Raw genomic sequence first — 26,193 nt, 5'->3', positions numbered from 1 at the left:
ACGCTGGAGTCATTCTCACATGATGGCATCTGAATGTTGTTGAATACAGAAAAAAAAAATCACCTCTCAAATTAAGTGTTTCTCTTAAATTTGAGGAGGTCCTGAAGGTGTTTTCAATATTTTGGTGCCCAAGCAAACAGCTTTCTGCAATGAAACCAGACCTGATCTTGAATAAAAACAATCTGAGGTGGAATCATAGTATATTTTCAAAAGCACATTGAAAGCATGACTGACTGCAAAACAAAGAGTTTTAAAAAATACATGTTGTAATATTCTGGACCCAGCACTAGTCAGCAAGAGAATGCTCATCAATTGAATCTACAATAGATGTATCTTTGCTGCAAACCAAACATCTAGCGATCAATAGCCTATTTTAAAATGTTCCCACCAAGATAAACACCTTTGCTGGAGGCTTTATTTTGATGATAGATGTGACTAAACTACTGTAATAGTTACCCCACAATCGCAATGAAAATATTAAGTCAAAATTAGAATATGTACATTCAGTGGCACTGGGTGGATGAGAGAAAATCTGCCTCACCTTTTTTGGTATGCAACTCTATCTCATGTTAATTTTTTCCCCAGGTATTATTTGATCCAAGGAAGCATTGGTGATAAATTCAATAATGATGTATACAATGCAGACTAAGATTATGCTAGTTACATGTTTCCAAAAGGTAGAAAACCTCTCTGCACTGTTTCAAGTTAGGCGTCCAAAGCGCATTAAAGTAAACTCAATACTATTGTTCTATGGTGATATTCCCTTGTGCAGGACAGGGGTTTTGGACAGTAACCCCAGCATTTGATTCTGACCTAGGTCTAATCTCAAAACACCAGCTAAACTTTCTTCCCTCTTACATAAAATTGTATGCTTTCTTTCTATTCATTATCATGATGTCCAAAAGGCAACCTGGCAGTCTAAACCTATTTAAGGAGTAACTCATAGTCCTTTTCTCTACACCCATCATTTATCAAAGATTATACTGAGCTCTCCTGTAAGTTGTGCAGGTATTTATCTAGTCAGTCCTTTTCAAATCAGGTAATGTACGCAAATGGACACTTCATCTGTGGATTAATTATGTCACAGTGCACCTCATACTGCTTCTACAACTTTTACTGTAGGAAGCATGTTATGGGCAAGATAGCTACTCTTGGGTTAATGCAGGTAACCCACTTCAATCATCAAGTGGACCCAATACACAAAGATAACACTATACACTCTGAGGAAGTCTATCAAAATTAAATCATTCCACTTCTAAAACCAGAGTCACTTGTACAAGAGCATGAAACACATTACGCTTCTTTGGGGAGGTTTATTACACACCTATCAGAATCAAATAAAACAAAGGTGCTGGGCTTTGAAAAGACAGATTCTAAAACTGTTACTGTTCTTATTGCCAAATGCACAAATCAAAATAATAGAGCACACCTCTGCAATAAGACAAACCTAAAACAGTAGCCCATATGGTTTATTGAAAAAGATATGCTGTGGATATTTTAGTGCCTATGCTCCATGATATCAGCATGTCCTGGATATGTCTGACAGTAAGTGAAACCATTTCCATAACTGGAAGAAATAGATGGAGAATGATTATTATTGGGGCAGTAAAGGTTTCTGGTACACACAACAACTGCAGTTAGTGGGTCTACGTGCAAATGTAATAAATCTTAGATCACTTGTGGTTTTTTGCAATGATTGTGAAGAACATGTGAGCAATGGGGAAATCAGCTTACTGCACCCATGATGGAATTTCCAACCAATCATAAAGTTGAAAAATACACAAATTCATTTAAGTGAGAAAGGAAATAATATATATATTTTATTTTTTTATAAATGATTGACTGTATGAGGTTCTTGTACATGAAAAATGTAGAAATGCACGCACGTCTAGATCTAAACAGTAAGCAACAGAGACTACAGTGTTTTTCTATAACTGTGAAACCACTGCTTGATGTTAATCCATAACATGTAAAATGTACATCTTGAAAAGAAGGACTAAGGTCAGTTCCTGTACTTTTATTAGCTAAAAAGAAGATGGATGTGTTACACACTCAGTCACAATATCAAAAATACGTAGAAGGGATTATGAACAGGTACATTTCCCTTCTGAATTATAGAGAAACCAAACATTTTATCAAAACTGCATTTCTTCAACAAAATGTACGATTGGCAAAAAAATTACAACTTTACTCATTTAATGTGCAGATTGTGAGAAAATGTTTCTAAAGTCATCAGTGAGGACACCTTTCATAGATATACAATGATGGTTGCCATCATCCAAAAACACATAATATTTTCCTATAGTAGAGTAGGTATGAAAAAAATGTATTTTGAAACAAATTGTATCATCATAATAATTACTATGATTTGAAATTAAATTAGAGGAAAAATAAGAATAAGATCAGATCAGAAATGGAGCAGCATCCACATCCAAATAAAAAAAATATAATGTACAGCTGGGTCCGTTATCTAATATCAGTTGTGGTGAACAGTTGTTTATAACCAAAAAATGAGTGACCAAAGAGATTCTGGATGAAAGCAAATCAATCAATCAACGTGATGCTGGTATTGATTGGGATATAAGAATTGCTGCATTGACCAAGAGAAACAATTAGGTAAAATAATGCAGAGGAAAAAAATCTGTCAAAATGAGCTCGTCGCTAATCTATCAATGACCACTTTTTAATCAAATAAAAAGACACACTAGATCAACAATCTTGCAATTTGTTCGCTTTTGTTTTTAAAATTCTATATGTTGAGGTTTCTACTTAAACCCACTTGGAATACTGACCATTAAATTGAAGCATGAGATATATTGGACAAATATAAGGTTCTGATGAAAGCAAGAAGGCAACTAACAGTAGTGGTCACAACAACAGTGTAACAACAGTGTTTTCTTGACTACGAGAGATGATTGTTTATGACAACACTAGTGATTTATAAACCTGATTGATTTATAATCCTGATATGAGAAAAAGGAAACAAAAATGTGGGAATTTAGGCAAAATCAGAAAAACAAATTGATGCATCCGTCAACAAATATGAAAACAAGAGAATGAAAATGAGAATAAATAGAGTGCATAGTAACTCTGTAAATAGTACAAGATATATACTTAGTGGGGTCTACTCATGGCTTAAGAATAAAAGAGTTACTAGTAAATCTGCAGACCCACTGCTAGTATTAGCAAAACAACTAATAGCGATGAGCTGGAAAAAAAGGGTGGACCAAACATGAAGCCATGGTGAAGAGAGGTAATAAAATAAACTGAGTAATGAAGCATGCTACTACACATGGAAGTCAAAAAAGGGAAAAAAGGGAACAAGGACAGGCAAGAGAGAGGGACACAGTTATTTCTGAGTCTGTGAAAGATTTAGAAGAAGCAAACCAATGCTCCAGAGATTGATGACAGTGGGAATAAGCATGCAAGCTGAGGCCTGAGAAAATTAGGAAAGAAGACAACTATTAAATAGAAAGTCTGGGAATAATACATCATCCCCCATAAAGACACTAGAACCTCAGAGACAGATATAAAAAGTAAATTGAGAAAATCAACACAATTGAAGGGATTTGACCACATAGGCCACAAATACTGCTTTGATTTGTTTATTAAAAGTGGTTTTGATCTCTTCTGAGATTGTAAAGAGCAGAGCTTGTGCACCAAATTATTATGCTTAAGATAAAGGATAATTTGGGCTGCATTTTCTTATTCATTTTCACCACTCCTGATAACAGTGAGTAGTCATAGAATGTAAGGGACATTGTAATGATTTGTGTATTGTAAATAAATAAATATAAAGCAATATAAAAGGTTGCTTAAAAGAAGAGTGTTTAGGCATACAAAGTAATCACAAGTCTAAAGAAATTATGTGCATAATGGATTTAAATAAAATAAGTAGAACCATATTTTTAATAGAATACATTAGATTGATTTAGGTTAATGACAGGGGGGAATTCCACCGGTTACTTTGATTTATTGATAAAAGAAGAAAGGCTTTCATTTATGCAGATATTATTAGTCACATCTCCAAACAGGAAACTGAATTAAACAATAATCTTGACAAAAAAGGATGGACCAACAGTGCTGAAAGAGGAAACATCACATCCAACATTCTAATACTGGAAAAACTGTGAAGGATCAGCTTTTAAATCCCAATGAGTCACAGCCTCCTAGTCAGATATATATTTGCATGGATGTGATGGAGGGACTGTGTCACATGCCTGAGTTAGGACATGCTGGAACAGCCCTCAACACAGTACTCTCTATTGTTATGGCATATTACACATTACCTTGCTAAAGTCTACTTACACAGTAGCTTTTGGCTGTTGAAGATGTCTTACTCAGAAACCTTGCACACCTTCCATGCTGCAAGGTTACTGTGTTTGCCACTTATTGCTTCTGAGTCATGCTGTCAGGGTAATTTTGTGGTAACCTACTTACCTTTGGACTGACTGCGAAATAGCCTATGTTCAGCTCCTTAATGAACCGGGTCCAACTTCTATGCCTTCTGGACAGTTGGACATCATCTATTTTTCTTGGTATAATGATAATGATGGTACTAACTGCAGATACTATACCATTTAGTACACTTTTACAAAGTTCTACATAGTGTTTTGTAGAGATAGGTGCAGGTCACAAAAAAAGAGAATGAGTAAAACTGAAATAATGCTATCAAGAAAGGCGAAACCAAGTATTACATGGAGAAAATTGAGATACACACCTGACCATAGCATGCCTCTTCTATTGCTAAGCCAGTTGCTAAATCTACCTGCAAATTAAAAACAAATATATTTTTTAAAGCAGTATATAGGTCACAAATTAAGCATCTGAAATGAGGATATAACATTTTGTAAATAACCTGCATCTTCATCTTACAATGTCATTCCACAATGTCTATCCAGTGAGCTTGACAGCCATTTTAAGAGGGCGAAGATCAGAATGAATTGCTACTTTTATTTGGTTAAATTCACAAACTTCTATCTGTTTACTTTGTCGCTGTAGAAATATGTGCATTGTTTAGTGGCTCTACAAAGTGAAGTTACCTATTCAGTGTGAGCTACCTGGCAAGAACAAAGCAATGTGACCTTAAACTGGCACAGAAGTGCAGAGTCAGTATCTACTCAATTTCAAAATAATGCAAAGTTATGAAAAACAAACACTGACGACAAGTATATCATCAAATTAACCAAAAAGTTTTTTCTTGTAAATAGGCATATCTCTATTATAAGAAAAGAAACATAAGAGTACTGCAGGTGCACATGGTGAATAAGGACTAAGAAAACATATTCAACAAGAATAAAGCTATGTTTCAATTCAAGCTTCATTTGATACAAGAAACCGTACAACTCACTTCCTTTGGCACTAACTTTATACAAGTTAGGTTTCATGTAAAATATTTTTCCTTGCCAGGCTGACAGGTAGTGTTCAGTACTATGAAATACTTGCTTTGTTAGTGCACATTTATTTATTTGGTCGTTTGGGTGAAGTGTATATCAAGTTGAGAGTTGAATAATGATGTGTGACGGGGTACAAGTAAAATATTCATATAGTTATTAAACACAGAGTAGATCATATTACAATTGATTGCTGACTACTAATCCTTTTCCACCTAGAATACCAAATCCTTTTTATTGAAATTTACGATTGTTGACCTTCATCACTTATTTTCCGCAATCTATATCCTGGGCAACTTTTCATTACTTTCCGCCACAAGTTGGATATTGTATAGAGAACCAGGGTTTATGAATTACTGTGGAGCAGTTTGAGAAATAATCAAAAGGTGGCAAAACATAGTTTTGTTTGAGAGAGTGCAATATTTATAATGTGAGAGAAATCACAGAGAGTAGATACTGATTAATGCTCTCTCTGTAGTCTGGAATTTCCAGCTTTCCTATATTTATGCGCTGGTTTTGTTTTTCCCTGCAAACTGTCAATGTTTTCTTATGAACAAGTAGCTGAAAGATGGCTCGCCTTTCGAGATAACTTAATTTCTCAAAATATTTCAAAAATATTTTCAATTACCAAATTTTAACATGACCACCCACATAAGGCAAACATCACAAACTGTACCTTGTGACTACTGTATTCACTAGAATTAAAGAAATGTTATGATGAAAAATCTTTGCAACTTTCAACACCCCAGTAAAAAAAAAAATATTGAAGGGACTAACTGTTGTGAAAGAGTATGACTTCCATTAACTCAGATCAAAATAAGAATTACTATGCTAAATTTGCTTTATCATGTAGATTCAGACGCAAAAAGAAAAATATGCACCACTATTTCAAGACTTGGCTAAGCAGTGTTCAATATTTCATATTTTGGCTGTTTCTATAAGTTTGGAGTTTGTACTGAAAATATGTCAGAAAACATTTGAATGAATACACAGCACTGTATGTTTCTGAAAACTGGACAACAACTAATTAATTGTTTACATTGGTCAGTGCATCCTAAAGGAAAATCGTCAATGAATTCACAAAATAGTGAACACAAGTATGAAAATAAGAGAAATTCCTGAAAAAAGTTGCATATGTAACTTTTTGAGTAGAAGGTCGATGGATGAAAAGAGTATCCATTATGATTCCTAGACTCCTCAAATCATAGAGATAAGAACTTTCAATGTCTGTCTGACTCTGGATTACACACAATATGCTTTCGCTGTCAGGGGACTGTGAAAGACATGAAACTAAATTTAAAATATCTGGAAATTAGGTACATTGGTTGGATATATATTTTGAACTGTACGCAAGTATCTGATTTAGGGATAGCTTACAATTATACCAGCCGAAAACTTACAATATGTATAATGCCATGGTGGGAGATTTGTTAGCAAAAAATGTTTTTATTCACACTTGCGACTTGTAATTCATAAATTGTACATGCATCAAGTGATAATCACAAAGATTATATCATCCTACATTGCTACTAACCTCTCAATAAAAAGTGTCCCTCACATATGCAGATGGGCATTGGGTACAAAAATGCACGTTATAACAGTAGACTGGACAGTGAATCATTTTTAATTATTGTTTTACACAGAAACTTGGCATGTGTGAAAGTTGGATAATTAGGGAACCCTGTTAATCTCAAACATTTTTCAAAACTGGAGACCAAGAGGAATCCCCATACCTGTGACTTGGGAGCAGAGCATATTTTTTTAGTCCAAAGACACAAAACCTTCAAACAGTGTCTACAAATATTATTACCTCAAATTTGTTTTGGGCCGAGGATTTGCTGTGCAAATACTGGGTTCGCACAATTAAAACATTTCCCCAGAAATGAAGATGGGAATAATACCTGGCAGGAGACTGACACCTAAATGTGGGAATGGCAGCTGTTTTTCTGGGTTTTTCTCTTTACATAGATTAGGATATAGGGATTGCTGCAGGTTTTGGGTCATGGGTTACCCACAACAAACAAAACCTACAAACCCCATACATTTTCTGAAAACTGAAGACCTTCAAAAGTCCATGGAGGAGTGACTTGGATAGGCTTTATCATACTCATAATGCCCTGTCATGCCACACTACAGCTAAAATATAGAATATACTCATATTTATGTATTGGATAACAACATTTTTGGGCAATGGCAAATATCCTAATATGTAAATCTCTCACCATTCTGCTCATAAAAGCAGTAAATGAGTGGCTAAGTATAACATATGGCAGAGACTCAGACCAAAACTGCAACCATGGCAATGCCATTTGGAGCAACTTTTGCTGAGATGTTTGGCTTATGAATTTTACCCAGTTCTAAGGACTCCCCACCCCAGCTAGGTGAATACTCCTCACTTATCTCTTGCATTCACTAATAAAGCTTGGTCATGGGGCAAACATTATTCAATTGTCCATTAGAAATTAACACAACACTACCATTCCACAAGTGAAAATAAATAAAGAAGAAAAAAAAAGACTAAACATGGAATTAACTTAAATAAAAAGGAGAAACACACTCAAAAGTTCAAAACCACAAACAAATAAGGTAAAGTAAATCAGTCCAATATAAGATCTTACTTTGAGGTATCACCTACAAAAATTGCTTTATCATCCTTCTAAATGCAGAGTGACCCAAAGTACAAACACACAATAGTGCTTCTGAAATAATATTATAAAGATCACTAAGCAGTGTCTTGGCTTTTCGCTCATCCATTATGAGTCTACCTGGATAGTCCAGCAATTTGAAAAGGTAAAAAAGAAAAAAACATTTTAAGCCTAAGCCTCCAATAACAAATTAACAAAAGTTTCCTGGAGACAAATAGATGATCCAAAAGGGAAAGTGGCAACTAGCTAGTGAGTTCATTTTTATTCTGAAAGAACTCTTTTTTCATTAAGATTGTTCAAATTGATCTTTTCAAAGTAACTGCAAGGATTTAGAGTAACTTTCTTTGTCAAATACTCTGTAATGGTGTAAAAGTTAGGAGTTCAATTTACCCGCAGGAGGGCAAGAGCCACACTATACCTTTGGAATATCCACATGATATACGTTTACATAAAATTAAGTTAAGTGGAATGCATTTATGTAGTCAGTGATTATAGAAAGTGTCCACTATGTATGTGGACCACGTGGTTTAGTGGTGCTCACCTATTGTGTAGAATATACCCAAATAATATATTGTTTATACGACCACAAAGAATTCAAAGGTTTGTTTGGTTTCACAGTTCTGGTTAAGGCTGAAACTGAACTTTATTTAAGAACTAGCTTACCCGTCACGCGTTGCTGCGATCTCCTTAGAAAGTAAATTCAAGGTAACTCGTTATGATAACATTCAATTTACATTTTGTAATTTTTTATTGAAACGTATTCATTTTAATATGGAAAACATTTCAAAGTGTTGTTTTAATTCTATTTATTTATTCGAGTGCTTGTGGATACACAATTGTTTTTTTTCCGTCTGGTGCGTACATCAGTATTTGAAAGATTATGAGGGCCCTCGGGGGCCGATAGTTAAAAAAAGGTTATGCCAGAAACCTTTGCGGGAGTGTACTCAACAACTTCCCAAAGTTTCCTGGCAATCGGATGAATGCTGTTTTAATTCTATTTATTTATTCGAGTGCTTGTGGATACAAGATTTTTTGTTTTTACGTCTTGTGCATACATCAGTATTCGCAAGATTATGAGGTCCCTGGGGGCCGTTATTTAAAAAATTGTTATGCCAGAAACCTTCGCGGGAGTGTACTCAACAACTTCCCAAAGTTTCATGGCGATCGGATGAATGGTGTTTTAATTCTATTTATTTATTCGAGTAATTGTGGATACAGAATTTGTTGTTTTTCCGTCTGGTGCGTACATCAGTATTCGAAAGATTATGAGGGCCCTGGGGGGCCGATATTTAAAAAACAATTATGCCAGAAACCTTTGCGGGAGTGTACTCAACAATTTCCCAAAGTTTCATGGCGATCGGATGAAAGGTGTAGTAATGCATAAAGGACAAACAGACAGACAGACAGACAGACAGACAGACAGACATACATTCTTTTTTATATATATAGATGAAGACTCACTATATTAATAAAATAATTTGCAGGCCAAAAGTTTACAACTTAGGTTTAAACATGAATGCACTTGAAACCAAAGTGCTTTCATTTTTTCACAGCTGATAATCCAATCATAAAAGAAGGAATACCATGATTTGATTCCAGCGACTATTTACCTATTGAGTGAGAAGCATCTATGTTAAAAAAATATGTAAAAAACTGCATGGACAAAATTCAAATGATCTTATGGTTGAAAGTGATGTTTATTTATTAGAGGCAGTTCTCTTCATAGACATGAACCATAATGTAATTTTAAGATCATACACAATCACAACAAACTATCTTTTTCTTATCCTCAACCAATAATATATTGATGGTTTTGTACTGGACCTCAATTTCCAGTCTAAATAATAATATTTCACATTTATCTTTTTATGATTTCGATTTCATAAAGTCACATGTGGATACTTACTTCAATCCCTTGGTTGATAGCTAATTTCGCCATTCTAATAGCTACAGGCCCCTACAAAAATACAAAAAATAAGTGTAAATGGCAACAATAAAGTTATATTGGAGATATGAAAATAGTAGCAACAAACATTTATAATCCTAATGTTAAGTATTATTGGTTTTGAAGTATATTAATGGTTTAAAGAGAGCTCTCTGATCCTTTTTGTTTACACTGTGGAGTGAGGCAAGAATGTGTTTTAGCTCCATTATTGTTTCTAATTTATATTAATAAGCTTAGTGATTTTTTGTGTATTGTAACTCAAGATGTTCCCCATGTCAGCTGTGTCCCCATACCCATACTTTTATATGCTGATGCCGCTGCACTTCTTGCCTGCACTCCAAATGCCTTACGCTGTTTGATTCACGCCTTATCTGACTTTATGGCTGATTTAGACCTTTCAACCAATTTTTCTAAATCCCACACCATGGCATGTGTCCTACACATTGTATGTTGCAAACCCTTTATGTAGATCAGAATAGCTTAGGAAGTGTAAGTAGATTTCCACACCTAGGCCTTGTTTTTGATTATAATGGATCCTGGGTAGAAAACTATAGGTATAGGAACACTAAGTTCAATCAAGCTATGGGCTCACTGTTTAATGTTGGCAAAGCAGGGGTGGGCAACTGATTCCCTCTTTTAGAAATATATACCAAGCAATGTACTATGGCAGTGGAGACGGGTTATAGAAAGTGCCAAGTAGAGGGGAATCGCTTTTGTAGGCACCTCCACTCACTTGCCCAATTGACCCTCACTATTTTTGTCATGAGGAACTGGTTTTGCCTGATCTTGAAGATCTTATTATGTTGGGACCTCTTTTGTTGAGGCTGTCTGTGTGGAGTAATACGGAGGTCTTTTTTAGTCATGACATAATCAACAACTGTGTTTGTTGTGATTGGGGTTTGAGTAATCCCTGGTTTGAATATGTGAAACAAAGCTTGGTGGATTTAGGAAAATCTACTCCATTTGATAATCCTATGTTAATAAGTAAAAATAATAAGCACTTTGTGAAGCGTTTATTCATGAAGTGACGCCGTGCCGAAAGGGAAAATAAGGTCTGGTCAGAAATTATGTTATTTTAAGACCTAACCAAGGCACTGGACCATATTTATTTTATGTGTGCAATAACTGGGGAACAGCCTTGTTGTGGAGGTTTAGAGCTGGTACTATTTGCCATCTGTTATGTTTCCCACAAGGTTATTTTGGGAAGGTGGAAGGGGTTAAACGTGCCTGTGATAACACTTCATCCTCACTGCACTTTAATTTGTTTTGTGAGTTTTATGAACCTCTTAGAGCTTTGTATTTATGACCTCTTTTTAGGGCATACACTTTTAAACAATGCAGACTCCCTCTTTGTTTTCTACAATTGCTTCCCAGTATAGATATATGTTTAAGACAGAGTTGTTTTTGTAAATGAGCTGTTACTATATGAGTTTAGATTTTTAGAGTGGGAGATAATTGCATTCAATGATTATTATTGTATGATTTTGCACAGATTGTATGTGTTATGTTATCTTTTATGATTGTCTTTGACAGTAGAATAAAAAAAGGATGGGTTGAGGAATGTAAAGGAGTTGATAGACATTTATTAATCAATCAGTTAGTATGAAAATCCATGCAAAGTTTCCTATCATGTCAAATTTCCTATTGGGTGCAAACCAAAATATCTGAAGCACAACAAAAGGTGTATAAGAGAGCTGCAAGTTATTGTGTGCAGTAACATGTACCAGAAGTGCATAATTAGTTCTATTGCAATCACAGAATTTTAATAAACGTTTGTAATTTTGGCATACGTGTACATTTAGGTGTCTTGAAATAAATGAACACAGGTCTGAATTGGAGTATAATCTTTCTTTCCATCTTGCGGACTAATTCACATGGGATACTTGTAATCGTAACATTACACCTAAAACTGCAAAAAGTTGGATTTCTGTTTGGAGTTCTAAAATCCTGATTTTCAGAATATATTTTGGAAACACATTAACCCCTTAATCCTACTTATGAGTGTGTCAAATCTGCAATCATTCCTTGGATTTCTTTGTGATATATAGTTATGAACCCCAAAGAAGAGCAACTTTACTCAACTAAAGTTATTTGGCAACAGATTTACTCATTTTTGTGTTATACACCCTTTAAGATTGGTTATATTTCGGTTGTATTTTAGTGCTCAAATACTCTCTTTTTCCCATTCTTACAGTTCCCAAAAACCTATGACGGATACCATGGCAGTGCTGGTTCTCTATTGTTTGAATAGAAGAATGAAGTAAATTCAAGAAAGTATTTTTCACACTTTGTTTTAAGATGGCTACTTCATATAATTAATTCGGTAATTTGTTAGTAGTTTACATGAAAAAATTTAACAATCCCATTTCAGCAAATCCATTTAGGCTCATGTGAGCTGACATGCAACAGTCTCTTGCGCAAAGTAGTCAGCAAACAGGTGTTTTTTTTCTTCTTCCTTCTTCTTCCTTCATAAACCATTAATCACAGTTAGATCATTTCTGTATAGTTTATGGCATAGTAGAAGGTCTCATGAATCACTCTTCTAGAAAAGGTTTGTCAACGGATTTTTCTCAACCCCAAACTTCTTTATCTCCACCATTGAAGGGCTTTGTGTCCATAGGCTGTGCTCCACCGTTTCGTTTTTCAATAAACCAACTTTTGGGAATTATTCTTGAAGCTACTTCATGTTCTACTAGGCCTGTGAAAGAGGGAACCAACACTCCTGCTGCCTGTCATAGAGCGTCTCCAATGAGCTACCTACTTACTCCCCTAGGTACATCCCCTCCCAAAGACCCTTCTTTGTCTGTGGGAAAAAGAGGGAAAGATGACTCCTTTTGCCATTCCTGGAGTCCATTGTATCCTAAATGAAGAGGGCCCTTTTTAAAGAAATGGTCACAGGGTGGTCCCCTCTCCAAGGTGTTTCCAGGCTTGAAAACTCCACTACAAAATGGATATTCCACACCTCCCAATAAAACATGGATGCAATCAGTCGTGGTGCTTGTGTGTGACAGCTAGTATCACCAACCACTCTTGAACATACATTCAGATGCTGAAATGGTTGATCTCAGCTTGCAATGTCCAAACTTGCACTGGAGCTCATAACAACCACATTTAAATCTGGCATTCACCATTAAACAAACGTTGTTCTTTATTGATTCATAACATTAAAATTATTTAGTAGAAAATCCTTCCCGGCACGTGTTTCTCACCCTAGAGCGATCCTCTCTCAGGTGTTCAGTGGCTTGACTCATATAAAAACAAAAATGGGTCTTCGTAATTGAATACATCTTGTGATTCCCAATTCCATGGAAGAACAAGAAACCAGATAATAGAGGACTTCAATGAAAGTGAAGTTAAAATGATCATGCAGAGTAGACAATTTAACATAGAAGTAATTGGTTGAGGTGATATCAAAGATTCGGCACTGTTGAACCCTAAACACGTACTGTAAAGAAAGAATGTCTTTCTTAATGATTGAAACAGGAATCCATAGGAAACTCTGACCTTTTAAAAGTGTAAAGATTTTATTAAACTCTCTCAATTCCAGCAGTTGTTACGTTCTTTACTTTCTTGTAGACTACTTTCTCAATCCCAGCTGTATATTACAATCAAAAGAATGGACAATATGTATGCACTTTCAGCTCAGGGGCTGCTTCCTCCCACTTGTGGATTCTACTGCAATTTGGGACAATTACATTTAATTAGTAGTCATTGATCAAAAGCAAAACTCTGTAGAAGGTACATCTCAACAGAAGAGTGACTTTTCTATAAAAAACCTTTCCCAACACTGTCACAACATTTTGCACAAATAAGGAAGGCTTTCTAATCTGTAATTAAAGACCCAGAAGAGCACATCAGCAGTTTAGTTTCCATTGTTGAACACTGGCCAGGAGCTAAATGTAAACCAAGCTATGCCTTGGTCAAAAAGACAACACCCTTGTCCTCATGAAAGAGTATTGGTGTAGGCACTGATAAAGGAGGCCCATGAAGCTTGAAAATCTGAGCATACAATCATGGGTAGAAAATAAATTCGGATCACATAAATAAGTTGGGGTGGAGTGGGGTAGACAAGTAAGTGTCTTATTGTTCGACTAGAGGCTAGGGCACCAGGAAGGTTCATTATAAATGCTAGTTTAGTTACTCTTTCCATGAGTTATTTTTAGCTCCCATCTGCACTGCAGAACTTAAGATGCAAATCTGGTATGTGGAGAGATAATGTTCTGATCTGGGGTGTATAGTTTGAAAAGGCTGTTTGTTTTCTTTTTCAGCATTTTAAGCCAGACATTGTGGCATTTTGTGCTTTTTTTCTCTCTTGGGAAGGTTATATGTCAGGTAGTAAGTACAATGTTCAGGGTGCTACTGCTTTATAGATGATGCAACACATCTTAAAGTTGAATCAGACCTGGAGAGGAAGCCAGTGGAGGCCCACCCGAGGATGTTGACCAAACTCCAATATTCTGACTGGGTTAATATAATTTGTTTTATTTTTTGTATATTTATTTATCATTTTCGAAAAGGTACAAAATATACAAAAAACAACCCACAGTATAGGCATATTTGGTGGAACAGCAGTACATAACAAAGTTGCTGCAAAGGCCATTCAGAAAGGTAGACACATTAGCATACACATGACAGCAGGATACGGGATGCAGCCATCAGTAAAAGGGATGACAGTTGAGCTCAGCATAGGGCATTACAACTGTGGCTAATTATTAAGGGAGTCAATAAGGAATAAAAGATAGTAGAAGTAACATGTGCAGTACAATCCCGGTCAGTCTGAATCCCAGCATTCCTGTAATAAAAGATATTCATGGAGTGGTTGCCAGACATCTTTAGGCCTGGATGTGGGGGGTGGGGGAGGGGTTTGTACCATGGCATACATCTCGCTGGTGGTATCGCATTATGTCAAACTTTTCAGTCAGTAGGGACAGAAGGGCATTGTTGATACCCCAGTGCAGGGTGATCCCAAGCTTCATTAGAAGCAGTGCTATAGCTGTGAATCTACCGACCCGACGTGGTACATTTTCCACATACGTAGCAAGGCAAGAAGTGTGCCAGGTGCTAGGTCGTCCCAAACCATTAAGGAGAGTTGAGTGAAAACTGCATTCCAAAAGCATTCCACAGGACCATGACAAATGTGCGAGTTCGGCGCCAGCAGCATGACACTTTGGGCAAATGGAGGACCTTGATGGGTCTGTTAGCCACGGCACTGGGTTTGGTGTGTGCATGGCATAGGAATGTGCAATGTATGCGTCTGTGTCTTTGGTTCGGTGATTATGAGGTTGGTTTGGGTGCAGCAGTAGTACCAGATTGTATTAGCTAGCGGTCAGCCCTGTTTGTGATACCAGACCTCCCTGAACCTTGCATCTCAGGTCGACAATAATAAACGGATTATAACAAAACTATAGCAACAAGAAATATCCTTTAGAAACACTGCAGCTATTTAGAATGCAGAATATATTGTATCAATCTACCAATCACACTTTTCAGAAGATTTGATCAGATCAAGGACAAACTGTTGTGCATCAAAGAGTATCTAGCTTTTAGTTACCCCTATTTCTCATTGTGAACTATATTACCAATACCAGTAAAAAACTGTTTAGATTTCAAGCTTTGTGGCCCTGATAATCAGGGTCGCCAAAAAGGCCATGTATTTACCAAATAAAGGGGCAAACCACCAAATACCTAACTCCTAACTCCAATGCTGATCCTTGAATAGGCGCACTTAAGGGGGTAGCCTAATTTGGCCAGAGATTATAATTTCGATGTAAGTGACTTGACGTGGTTTATGCAGTACTTTCATTGTACCTAAAGTCTGTGTACTTGTCTGCATGCATTCTACAACCATAATGCAAAAAATGTGGATACACTTACAGTTATTGTTAATCAGTTAAGTATTTGTATTTCCCATAGTTCTGAGTACAGCTTGTTCTCACCTTTCACTCCTTCCATCCACTTAATGTCCTATGTTCTGGGACAATCCAGTTTGTTTGACAGCGTGACTAGAAAGGTTCCATGCAATAAGTCTGGTTGCCAAATTGCCTCCTCACTCAAGATGGCTAGTTAAAGAAACTTTTGTGACAGCATCATAGAAGGCGGCATGACTGACGTGCACACTACAAAGATAGTAATGGTTTTGAAGCAGGGATCTAGATCAAATTACCACTACTGAATAAATTCATACCTCAGCTGGCCAATGTAGAGTATGTCTAGAGCTATGAAAATAGCACATGGAAATGTGATTTTTAAAAAGAAATACACATGTGGAGAGGTATACCTGGGTGAAGGACTCTTTAGAACATGGCTACTCACAAACTTTCTCTCGGGGGCCAAATTTACAGTGTGGTTTGTGGCCGAGGGCCGCACAGGTGGAGGCGGCGTCAGTGGGGGAGGGGCTAGAAGAAAAGAAACTGTGACCATGATGTTGAACACAAGCCCCTGCAGCGGATGCCTTCGTCCACTGAGCCAACAGACTCTTTCTCTCTCTTTCTTTCTTTCTCTCTCGCTCTCTCTCTCTCTCTCTCTCTCGCTCCCTCCTTCTCTCTCTCCCCCTCCTTCTCTCTCTCTCCCTCCCCCTCTCTCTCTCCCTCCTTGTCTCTGTCTCTTTCTCTCTCCTTGTCTCTTTCTCTCTCCCTCCTTCCCTCTCTCTCTGTCTCCCTCTCTTTATCTATCTGTCTCCCTCCCGCTGTCCATCTCCCTCTGTCTCCCTCCCTCTCTCCCTCGGTCTGTCTCCCTCGGTCTGTCTCCCTCGGTCTCTCACCCTCTGTCTGTCTCCCTCCATCTGTCTCCCTCCGTCTGTCTCCCTCCGTCTGTCTCCCTCCCCCTCTCTCTTTTCGTCCCCCCTCCCTCTGTCTCCCTCCCTCCCTTTGTCTGTCTCCCCCCTCCCTCTGTCTGTCTCCCCCTCCCTCTGTCTGTCTCCCCCCTCTGTCTGTCTCCCTCCCTCTACCTGTCTCCCTCCCTCTATCTGTCTCCCTCCCTCTGCATGTCTCCCTCGGTCTGTCTCCCTCCCTCTGCATGTCTCCCTCGGTCTGTCTCCCTCCCTCTCTCCCACTGTCTGTCTCCCTCTGTCTCCCCCTCCCTCTGTCGGTCTCCCTCCCTCTGTCTGTCTCCCTCCCTCTGTCTGTCTGTCTCCCTCCCTCCCTCTGTCTGTCTCCCCCTCCCTCTGTCTGTTTCCCCCCTCCCTCTTTCTCCCTCTGTCTGTCTCCCTCCCTCTCTCCCTATGCCTGTCTCCCTCTGTCTCCCCCTCTCTCTGTCTGTCTCCCTCCCTCTGTCTGTCTCCCTCTGTCTGTCTGTCTCCATCTCTCTCTGTCTCCCCCTCTCTGTCTCGCCCTCTCTCTGTCTCCCCCTCTCTGTCTCCCTCTCTCTGTCTCCCTCTCTCTGTCTCCCTCTCTCGGTTTCCCTCTCCCTCTCTCTCTCTCTCTCTCTGTCTCCCTCCCTCTCTCCCTCTGTCTGTCTGTCTCCCGCTGTCTGTCTTCCTCCCTCTCTCCCTCTGTCGGTCTCCCTCTGTCTGTCTCCCTCTGTCTGTCTCCCTCTGTATGTCTCCCTCTGGCTGTCTCCCTCTGGCTGTCTCCCTCTGGCTGTCTCCCTCTGGCTGTCTCCCTCTCTCTCTGTCTCCCTCCCTCTGTCTGTCTCCCTCTCTCCCTCTGGCTGTCACCCTCTGTCTCTCACCCTCAGTCTCCCTTCCTCTCGCCCTCTGTCCGTCTCCCACTCCCTCTGTCCGTCTCCCCCTCCCTCTGTCTGTCTCCCTCCCTCTGTCTGTCTCCCTCTCCCTCACTCTGTCTCCCTCTGACTCCCTCTGTCTCCCTCTGTCCCTCTCCGTCTCCTTCTCTCTGTCACTCTAACTCTGTCTGTTCCTGTCCCTGCCTCTATCTGTCTGTCCCTGTCTGCCTCCCTCCGTCTGTCTCCCTCCCTCTGTCTGTTTCCCTCCCTCCCTCTGTCTGTCTCCCTCCCTCTCTCCCTGCCTCTGGCTGTCTGTCTCTCTCTGTCTGTCTCCCTCTGTCTGTCTCCTTCTGTCTGTCTCCCCCTCTCTGTCTCCCTCTCTTTCTGTCTCCCTCTCTCTCTGTCTCCCTCTCTCTCTGTCTCCCTCCCTCTGTCTCCCGCTTAGTCTCTCTGTCTCTGCCTGTCTCAGTCTGTCTCTACCTCTATATGTCCCTGTCTGTGTCTCTCTGTCTCTACCTCTATCTCTATCTCTATCTCTCTTTGTCTCTATGTCTGTCTGTCTCTGCCTCTGTATCTGTCTCAATCTGTCCCTGCCTCTATCTCTGTCTCTCTCTCTCTCTGTCTCTATCGCTGTCTGTCTCTGCCTCTATCTATCTGTCTCTGCCTCTATCTGTCTCTACCCCTATCTGTCTCTGTCTGTCCCTGTCTCTGACCCTATCTACCTCTGTCTGCCCCAGTCTCTATCTGTCTCTGTCTCTATCTGTCTCTGTCTCTATATGTCTTTATCTGTCTCTATCTCTATCTGTCTCACCTCAGCCGGCTCTCACTCCCTGCTGCCCTCCGTCACCTCACCGGGCTCTCACTCCCTGCTGCCCTCCCCCCTCACCCGGGCTCTCACTCCCTCCTGCCCTCCCCCCTCACTCGGGCTCTCACCTCCCTGCTGCCCTCCCACCTCACCCGGGCTCTCACTCCCTGCTGCCCTCCCCCTCACCCGGGCTCTCACTCCCTGCTGCCCTCCCACCTCACCCAGGCTCTCAGTCTCTACTCTGCCCTCCCACTTCACCGGGCTCTCACTCCCTGCTCTGCCCTCCCACCTCACCCAGGTTCTCAGTCCCTGCTGTCCTCTCCCACCCCCACCCCTGTGTGTGTCAGCCCGGGCTGACACAGCCTCCCGGGCACACACACAGCAGCCGCACCACAGTACTTCACAGGTGTTTAAAAGACTATTTACATGTAAATGAGGCTTTGTTCACCTCTTCTTAGACCCCTTGCAGCTCCACTCTGACTGTGGCTGGAATCGCCCGGCACCCACAGAGCAGTCTCCCCGAGTCTGCACTGCTGCTAGCAGTTGTGTTTGCTGACGCTTAAAAAAAAAAGGACACAGATATTATGTCTGTAAGGTCCGCGGGACGCCAAGGAAGCCTTGCTGGGCCGCGGCCGGCCCGCGGGCAGAACTTTGAGTACCCGTGCTTTAGAACAAGTGAGACCAAGAAAAACTATGCAAATTGTTAGGTACCTGTCCTAAAACATGAACGTAAAAGAAAAACATTCGCTTTAAACACACAGTTCCAATTAACAATCTCAACTATTTCATTAAATGAAGGCACCAAATTAAAGCAGTAGTTATCAAAACATGAAGATCCATGTTTCCATATTATCATGTACCACATTTCTAATTGGGTCTAGGTCACTGTCCACTATTCAGCAGTTGTAACTGCGGGAACCTACTAAGAGGCTATTGGGTACCTTGCCAGTTATATATATTACATATATCAAACATTTAAGTTTCTATCTTAATGTATGACAGGATGTTCTCCTTGCATTCTATTTAGCATCTCAAAATGTTGCCTGCATACCAAGAGATCTCATTCTAGTTCTCATATGCTCCCACTAATAAATACCCCTTGGTGAGTAGTAATGAGCCCTAGGAGCTATATTGGTCTCTCATCAGTCTACTTGATATTCAGTAACGATAATAAGTCTTATCAGTCCATCTGTCTATTACTTTATTATTATTTTGTTATCTCTTTATTGCATTTTGTTACTTGTATGGTTCGTTGACAACTTCTAAAACAAGAATGGTTGACTTGTCGCACAGCAAAGTTTTATCTTTAGTTCAGCATATATTAATAACAGGCTAATCTAGGTAAATGAGGTCTGCAGCCCAGGTGTCGTCTCTTGTCTAGGACGACCAGTTAAATGAAACAAAAACAAGTGCCTCCAATATCTATCAGAGGCATCCCTTGGCGCTCCACTCTCAGAACAAGTTTGAAAAAATTCCAAAATAAATCTCCAAGTAATATTTTGATTTAATGTTTTTGTATTCGCGTATTTGTTATTTCGTCAAATTTCATTCATCACAAATAAACAGTTCATTAGACGGTATCGTCATACACAAATCATAGTCCAATGCATTTCGGGCTATGTGCCCTTCATCCGGGACAATCGCTAGAAGCAAGACGAAATAAAATCTATGAGTTTCCCACATTATATAAACAAACTATATACAAAATAATCACAAATCATAGCGTCATTGGTAGTACTTGTAATACACGTGCAGTGCTCCCCTTAACAGTGTATACATGCAATGAAAAGAATAAATAAATCTCACATGTTGTGCGTGAAATCCTATCGCCAGAACATTTTTCTGTAAAAAGTTAGACAGACATGAAAGCACTATTCAGCAATTAGCAATATATCTGGCGCTGTAGTTTACTGTTTAAACTTACTTGCAATACGCAAAATGCGTTTGTATGCTGTTCGATAGAAAGTTAGCTCTCGGCTCTGGCGCGAAAAACGTTCAGAAGTGTGTAAGCCAATCACGCTAGGTTTAATATAGACCAGTCTAGATCCCATAGTGTGACTGATTTCAATACGTTCCATGCTCGTGTCACGTGCTTGCCAGCCGGCCAATCAGTGACAGGCATGGATTGTTTACAAATCTCATGGCGAAGGCATATCTTACCTGTGATGTTGCAAACCATGTGGGTTTTGAGCTTAAATATTGTAAAATCATAAATACGGAAAGCATGACCCTGGCAAATTATCCAATATGACTGAGTAACATTTCAGAGATAACATAAAAATTCAATGCGCTCGTTAAGCCCAAAGGGCTTGCTTGAGTTCAATAGGTAAATCCAGTGATTTTCTCTTTGTAGAAGAAAGCGATTGTTGTTTCTGCCTTCGATTTTTTCTACAGTTTCAAGTACCACAAATTGTAATTGAGAGATATTGTGGTTGGCCTCTATAAAGTGAGTGGCAACAGTAGACTTTAAGTTCTTAGTACGAATGCTTGATTTATGTTCGTTCAGTCTCGTTTTAATTTTACGTTCAGTTTTTCCAACGTATGTTTTGCCACATGGACACTTCAGCATGTAGATCAAATTCATACTATCACATGTAGCATTCACTTTGAGTCTGATTTTGTTTCCTTTCATGGGATGGGTTATATGATTGCCTCTTATGATGCTATTGCAATTCCCACATTGTAGACAAGGGCGGGTGCCTCTGTATTGTTTCTGATCCATTGTAGTGTGTTTCAGTATTTCGCCAAAGTTTTTATGTCTAGTAAATGCAAAGATGGGCGGATTTTGAAAAGATTGTTGGAAGTCAGGTTCTGCTTTTAGTATGTTCCAATGATTCTTAATGATCTTTTTGAACCTAAAGCTTGAAGTGGAGTATTTAGAGACGATTGTCATTCTGTCTTGCACTATTTTCTGTTTGACTGTTAGCAGGTCTTTCCTGTGCATGGTCTCCACTTTGTGTTCAGCTTGCTGTATCAAAGGTTCCGGGTAATTCCTGCTGCGAAATCTCTCTCCCATATCTTTGATGTTCACTGTGGCTTTTAACGGATCTGAAGTGATGCGTTTAGCTCGCATCATTTGTGATACAGGTAAGTTCCTTTTCAGTGATTCCTGATGAAAACTGTGATAGTGAAGGGTGTTGTTCTTGTCTGTTTTTTTCCGGTACATTTCAGTTTCAAGTTTCCCTTCATTCAAAATAATTCGGACATCCAGAAAGGTCACCGATTTGGTTGAAATCTCCCAGGTGAATTGGATTCTTTCTTCTTGTCTATTCAGATCATTCAAAGCTAGTTCTAATGATTCTGAACTGGCCTTCCATAGAATGAAAACGTCATCAATATAACGTACAAACAACTTCAGGTTGTCCTGCCATTGTGCTTTGCTCAAGATATGTTGAATTTCAAACGCTCTCATAAACAGATTCGCGTAGACCGGGGCTGCGCTGTTTCCCATGCTCGTTCCGATCAGCTGTTGATACCATGTGTTCTCATATTTAAAGTAACTGTGATAGAGCGTAAAAATAACGAGTTCCATAAGAAAAGATTGAAGTTTCAAATCATATTCAGTGGATAAGATGGCTTCTTCCATCGCCTCAATGCCTGAATTGTGCGGGATAGACGTATACAGTGATTTGACATCTGCTGTGCATAATATCAGGGATTCTTGATCATCAAGATCTAGAGCACTCAATTTGGACAAAAAGTCCGTGGTGTCCCGGATATATGTGACCATTTTTTGAACTGTAGGTTGCATTAGTCTATCAATAAACTTACCAATAGGTTCATGGAGACTTTGTCTAGTCGATACAATAGGACGTAGTGGAGGATCAAGTGGGTTCTTATGTATTTTAGGCGTCATGTAAAATGATGGACTTTTTGGATAAGTAGTTTTCAAGAATTTGCTTGTTCTGTCATTGATCGTGCCTTCATTGTGAGCTTTGTCAATTAGTTTTGTGAGTATCATCTGATATTCATTGGTGGGATTATATTCAAGTAGTGCATACGTATTAGAATCGCTGATGTGTTCCTGCACTTTTTGTTTGTACATAGATGTGTTCATAATGACTATTCCTCCTCCTTTATCAGCTTTTGTAAGCATGATGTCTTTATTCATTGACAGTTTTTTCAGAGTATTCAGATCTTTTTTGGTCACATTATTCTTTTGTTTTGTCTGACAATTAATCTTAGATAAATCTTGTCTCACTAAAGTCTCGAACAGATCAAGTGCTTTGTGGCTCGTAGGTGCCATGAAAGTACTTCTAGGTCTCAAACCTTTTAGTTGGTCTTCCTCTTCATTTGATGGTTTATTCGGTATTTGACTGAAAAAGTGTCGTAATCTTAACTTACGCATTAGTTTAAAAAAACTAATTTCCAATTCTAGAGCATTGGTTCTGGTGGTCGGAACGTAGGAACGTAGGAAGTACCCTTCTGTAGTAACTTGAGTTCGTGTTCTGTCAAGGTGTAGTCAGAGATATTTATGACTAGTTGGTTTTCGGTTGTTTCTTCTTCTCCTTTTCTTTCGTGATCGCTTTCCCCTGCTCTTTGGAGGTCACGCTTCTGGTGAGAGGTCCTTCTTTTTCCCCTCCTGAGTCTTCGAACTCTTGGTGACCTTGTTCTAAAAAAGGAACTTCCGAAACATTGGGTGTTGTTGATGTCGACGGTTCACCCTCTCTCGGGGGTTCAGTTTGGAGGTTCGGTTGTCTCTTCATGCCTTGCTTACTTGTAAAACTTGGTCTGTTAGACATATCGCTCCCTGATGAGGAAGTATCTGTGTGTGACGCATATGGACGATTTCTTCTTCGTTGGGCGTACACATCTGCCCATGTGTACACCTCTCCAAGCTTGTAGTCAAGCGTATCACGTCTGAATTTGCGAATCTTCCTTTCGTTTATCTCTTGAGTATGTCTTTCAATTTGATCTTTTACATCTTGTAGGAGAGTGTCTAACTCTTCTTTTGCGAGCATGGATGATAACTCTTCTGTAGTCTCATCTATTTCCTTTTGTAGTTCATTGAGGATCTCTGATAATTCTACTATGATTAGTAGAATTAAGTCCAGCGAGCACTTATTAAGAATAGCGTACCATTTGTCTCTAAACTTTTGAGAATTCTTGCACAAAGAAGGTTTCAAAGCAATGCGTAGTCCCCTTGGTATACGCTGAAGTCTGTGGTACTTGATCAACGTGTTGGCATGTAGTTTCTGGTTAACATGTCTCTTAGACAAATATAAAAGTTGTTTCAGATTCTGTTCTTTAGTCTTATTGGATGATGTCGGGTCAACCTGTTCACCTATGAGAGAATAGATTTTAGATGCTTCATCTTCTTTGAAGGCGAATGTTTCTGCCCTTGCTTCCATGCTTTTGGCTATTTCATCATATTGCATTGTGAGAGTTTATCAGATGTGAATTCTTCAAATGAAAAAATAGTGTGTACTTTTAATCAGTGTGGCGTGCCGACTAGTCCATGACAAGAAGGAAGGTATACCAAGAATGGTTGACTTGTCGCACAGCAAAGTTTTATCTTTAGTTCAGCATATATTAATAACAGGCTAATCTAGGTAAATGAGGTCTGCAGCCCAGGTGTCGTCTCTTGTCTAGGACGACCAGTTAAATGAAACAAAAACAAGTGCCTCCAATATCTATCAGAGGCATCCCTTGGCGCTCCACTCTCAGAACAAGTTTGAAAAAATTCCAAAATAAATCTCCAAGTAATATTTTGATTTAATGTTTTTGTATTTGCGTATTTGTTATTTCGTCAAATTTCATTCATCACAAATAAACAGTTCATTAGACGGTATCGTCATACACAAATCATAGTCCAATGCATTTCGGGCTATGTGCGCTTCATCCGGGACAATCGTTAGAAGCAAGACGAAATAAAATCTATGAGTTTCCCACATTATATAAACAAACTATATACAAAATAATCACAAATCATAGCGTCATTGGTAGTACTTGTAATACACGTGCAGTGCTCCCCTTAACAGTGTATACATGCAATGAAAAGAATAAATAAATCTCACATGTTGTGCGTGAAATCCTATCGCCAGAACATTTTTCTGTAAAAAGTTAGACAGACATGAAAGCACTATTCAGCAATTAGCAATATATCTGGCGCTGTAGTTTACTGTTTAAACTTACTTGCAATACGCAAAATGCGTTTGTATGCTGTTCGATAGAAAGTTAGCTCTCGGCTCTGGTGCGAAAAACGTTCAGAAGTGTGTAAGCCAATCACGCTAGGTTTAATATAGACCAGTCTAGATCCCATAGTGTGACTGATTTCAATACGTTCCGTGCTCGTGTCACGTGCTTGCCAGCCGGCCAATCAGTGACAGGCATGGATTGTTTAATTTTAAAGGTGAAGCAGCATCTGTGGCGATCCGCCAAAAAAGAGAATTTTATGTAACTGAGCAACCATATGAACTGGCTAGAATAATTGAAAAGTCCTATGAAGAACTAGGTAGAGACAATTTGGGTGGTAAACCAGTAAAACCCCAGCTGACTGAAATTCCTGAAAACGTCTTTATTAAAAACACTCTCACTGTTCGTAAAAAGAAGTGGGAGAGCACTAAACAACCTTCTAAAGAGAAGCGTTCTCAATCCCGAGGTAGGTCTCCTCAAAAGGAGCCCTCTGAAAGGAGGTATAACCTCAGGAATAGGGATAATTTGAAAAAACCTAATAGATATCAAGATACTGATACACGTTCGTCTCGTACCTTTCAGACTTCATCAAAGAAATCCGAAAGAAGAGGACGATCAGAACACAAAGGAGAACGCGTGAAGTCCAAAGACGATCAGCACGTTCCAAAAAATAAGAAAACCCAATTTACCAAAAAGAAGGTAGCAGGCCTAAAAATTAGACATGCTGAGGATCTTGATGACACAACTCAAGAGCAGGGAATGGGCTCAGACAATGTTGGACAGCGCAGCAGAAGTAACCGTAGCTCGCAAGATCTTGAAGGATCATCTGGAGACAGTGGACTTGAAAGAGTACATCCAAGTTGAAACTGCTGATACCAGGGTTAGTGTCCCACACAAGTTATATGAAGTAACACTCCGGATGGAGGGGGATATAACTAGAAAAATAAGAGCACTCTTTTGGGAGAAGCTCTCTAAGGGTTATGACATTCTTCTAGCTGAACAAGACTGGCCACCTGAATTTGTCAGGGAGTGCCCACATGGCGAAGACATCATTATGCCAGCCTTCTCAAACCATATTCCAATTCATAAAAAATAAACATATGCCAGGAAATGTGCATTCGCCCAGGCACTTGCATTATATAAAAATCATGTACGGATGGGATGAGAATTCTCTTCAACATAAAATCCAGTTAAAAACTCAACCAACTGCACAAAGGCAGTATCCTGTTAAGCAAGAAGCTAAAAAACAAGTCAGGGAGATCTTAGATCAACTTGAATACTAAGGGGTGATTGAAACATGCACAACATCCATGAACAATCTTTGTTTCCTATCTCCAAACCAGACAATAGATATCGTCTAGTTTTGGATTACAGACATTTAAACTCATGTTGCAAAACTTTTGCAGTACAAAATGCACACAGTGCAGCACTTACGAATAACATTGTGCGTAAAAAATATAAAACTACATTAGATATTTCTAATGGTTTCTTCTGTCAAAATATTGCACAGGAAAGCAGGTATTTGACCGCTTTCTCAATCATGGGGACACAGAGTCAATTCTGTCGTCTCCCCCAGGGATTTAATAATAGTCTAGGGTTATTTTCAGCCAG

At 39.1% G+C, this 26,193-nt stretch overlaps 1 protein-coding gene across 3 annotated transcripts in view; it reads right to left on the bottom strand.

The window, feature by feature from the left end:
* AUH (AU RNA binding methylglutaconyl-CoA hydratase) overlaps positions 1-26,193 on the bottom strand; it is a 789,095-nt gene that overhangs the window by 32,091 nt on the left and 730,811 nt on the right. For all 3 annotated transcript variants that reach the window (XM_078675624.1, XM_078675622.1, XM_078675623.1), the window contains 2 exons: positions 9,945-9,995; positions 4,721-4,768 (listed from right to left, as the gene is read on the bottom strand). In XM_078675624.1, coding sequence (XP_078531750.1) covers positions 4,721-4,768; positions 9,945-9,995 — 99 coding nt within the window. The remainder of the gene's footprint in view (positions 1-4,720; positions 4,769-9,944; positions 9,996-26,193) is intronic.

The sequence above is a fragment of the Lissotriton helveticus genome, chromosome 2_1 (genome assembly GCF_964261635.1).
Source record: "Lissotriton helveticus chromosome 2_1, aLisHel1.1, whole genome shotgun sequence".
Classification (NCBI taxonomy): domain Eukaryota; kingdom Metazoa; phylum Chordata; class Amphibia; order Caudata; family Salamandridae; genus Lissotriton; species Lissotriton helveticus.
Note: the sequence above shows the minus strand (reverse complement) of the source record. Positions and strands in the feature narration are given on the sequence as shown.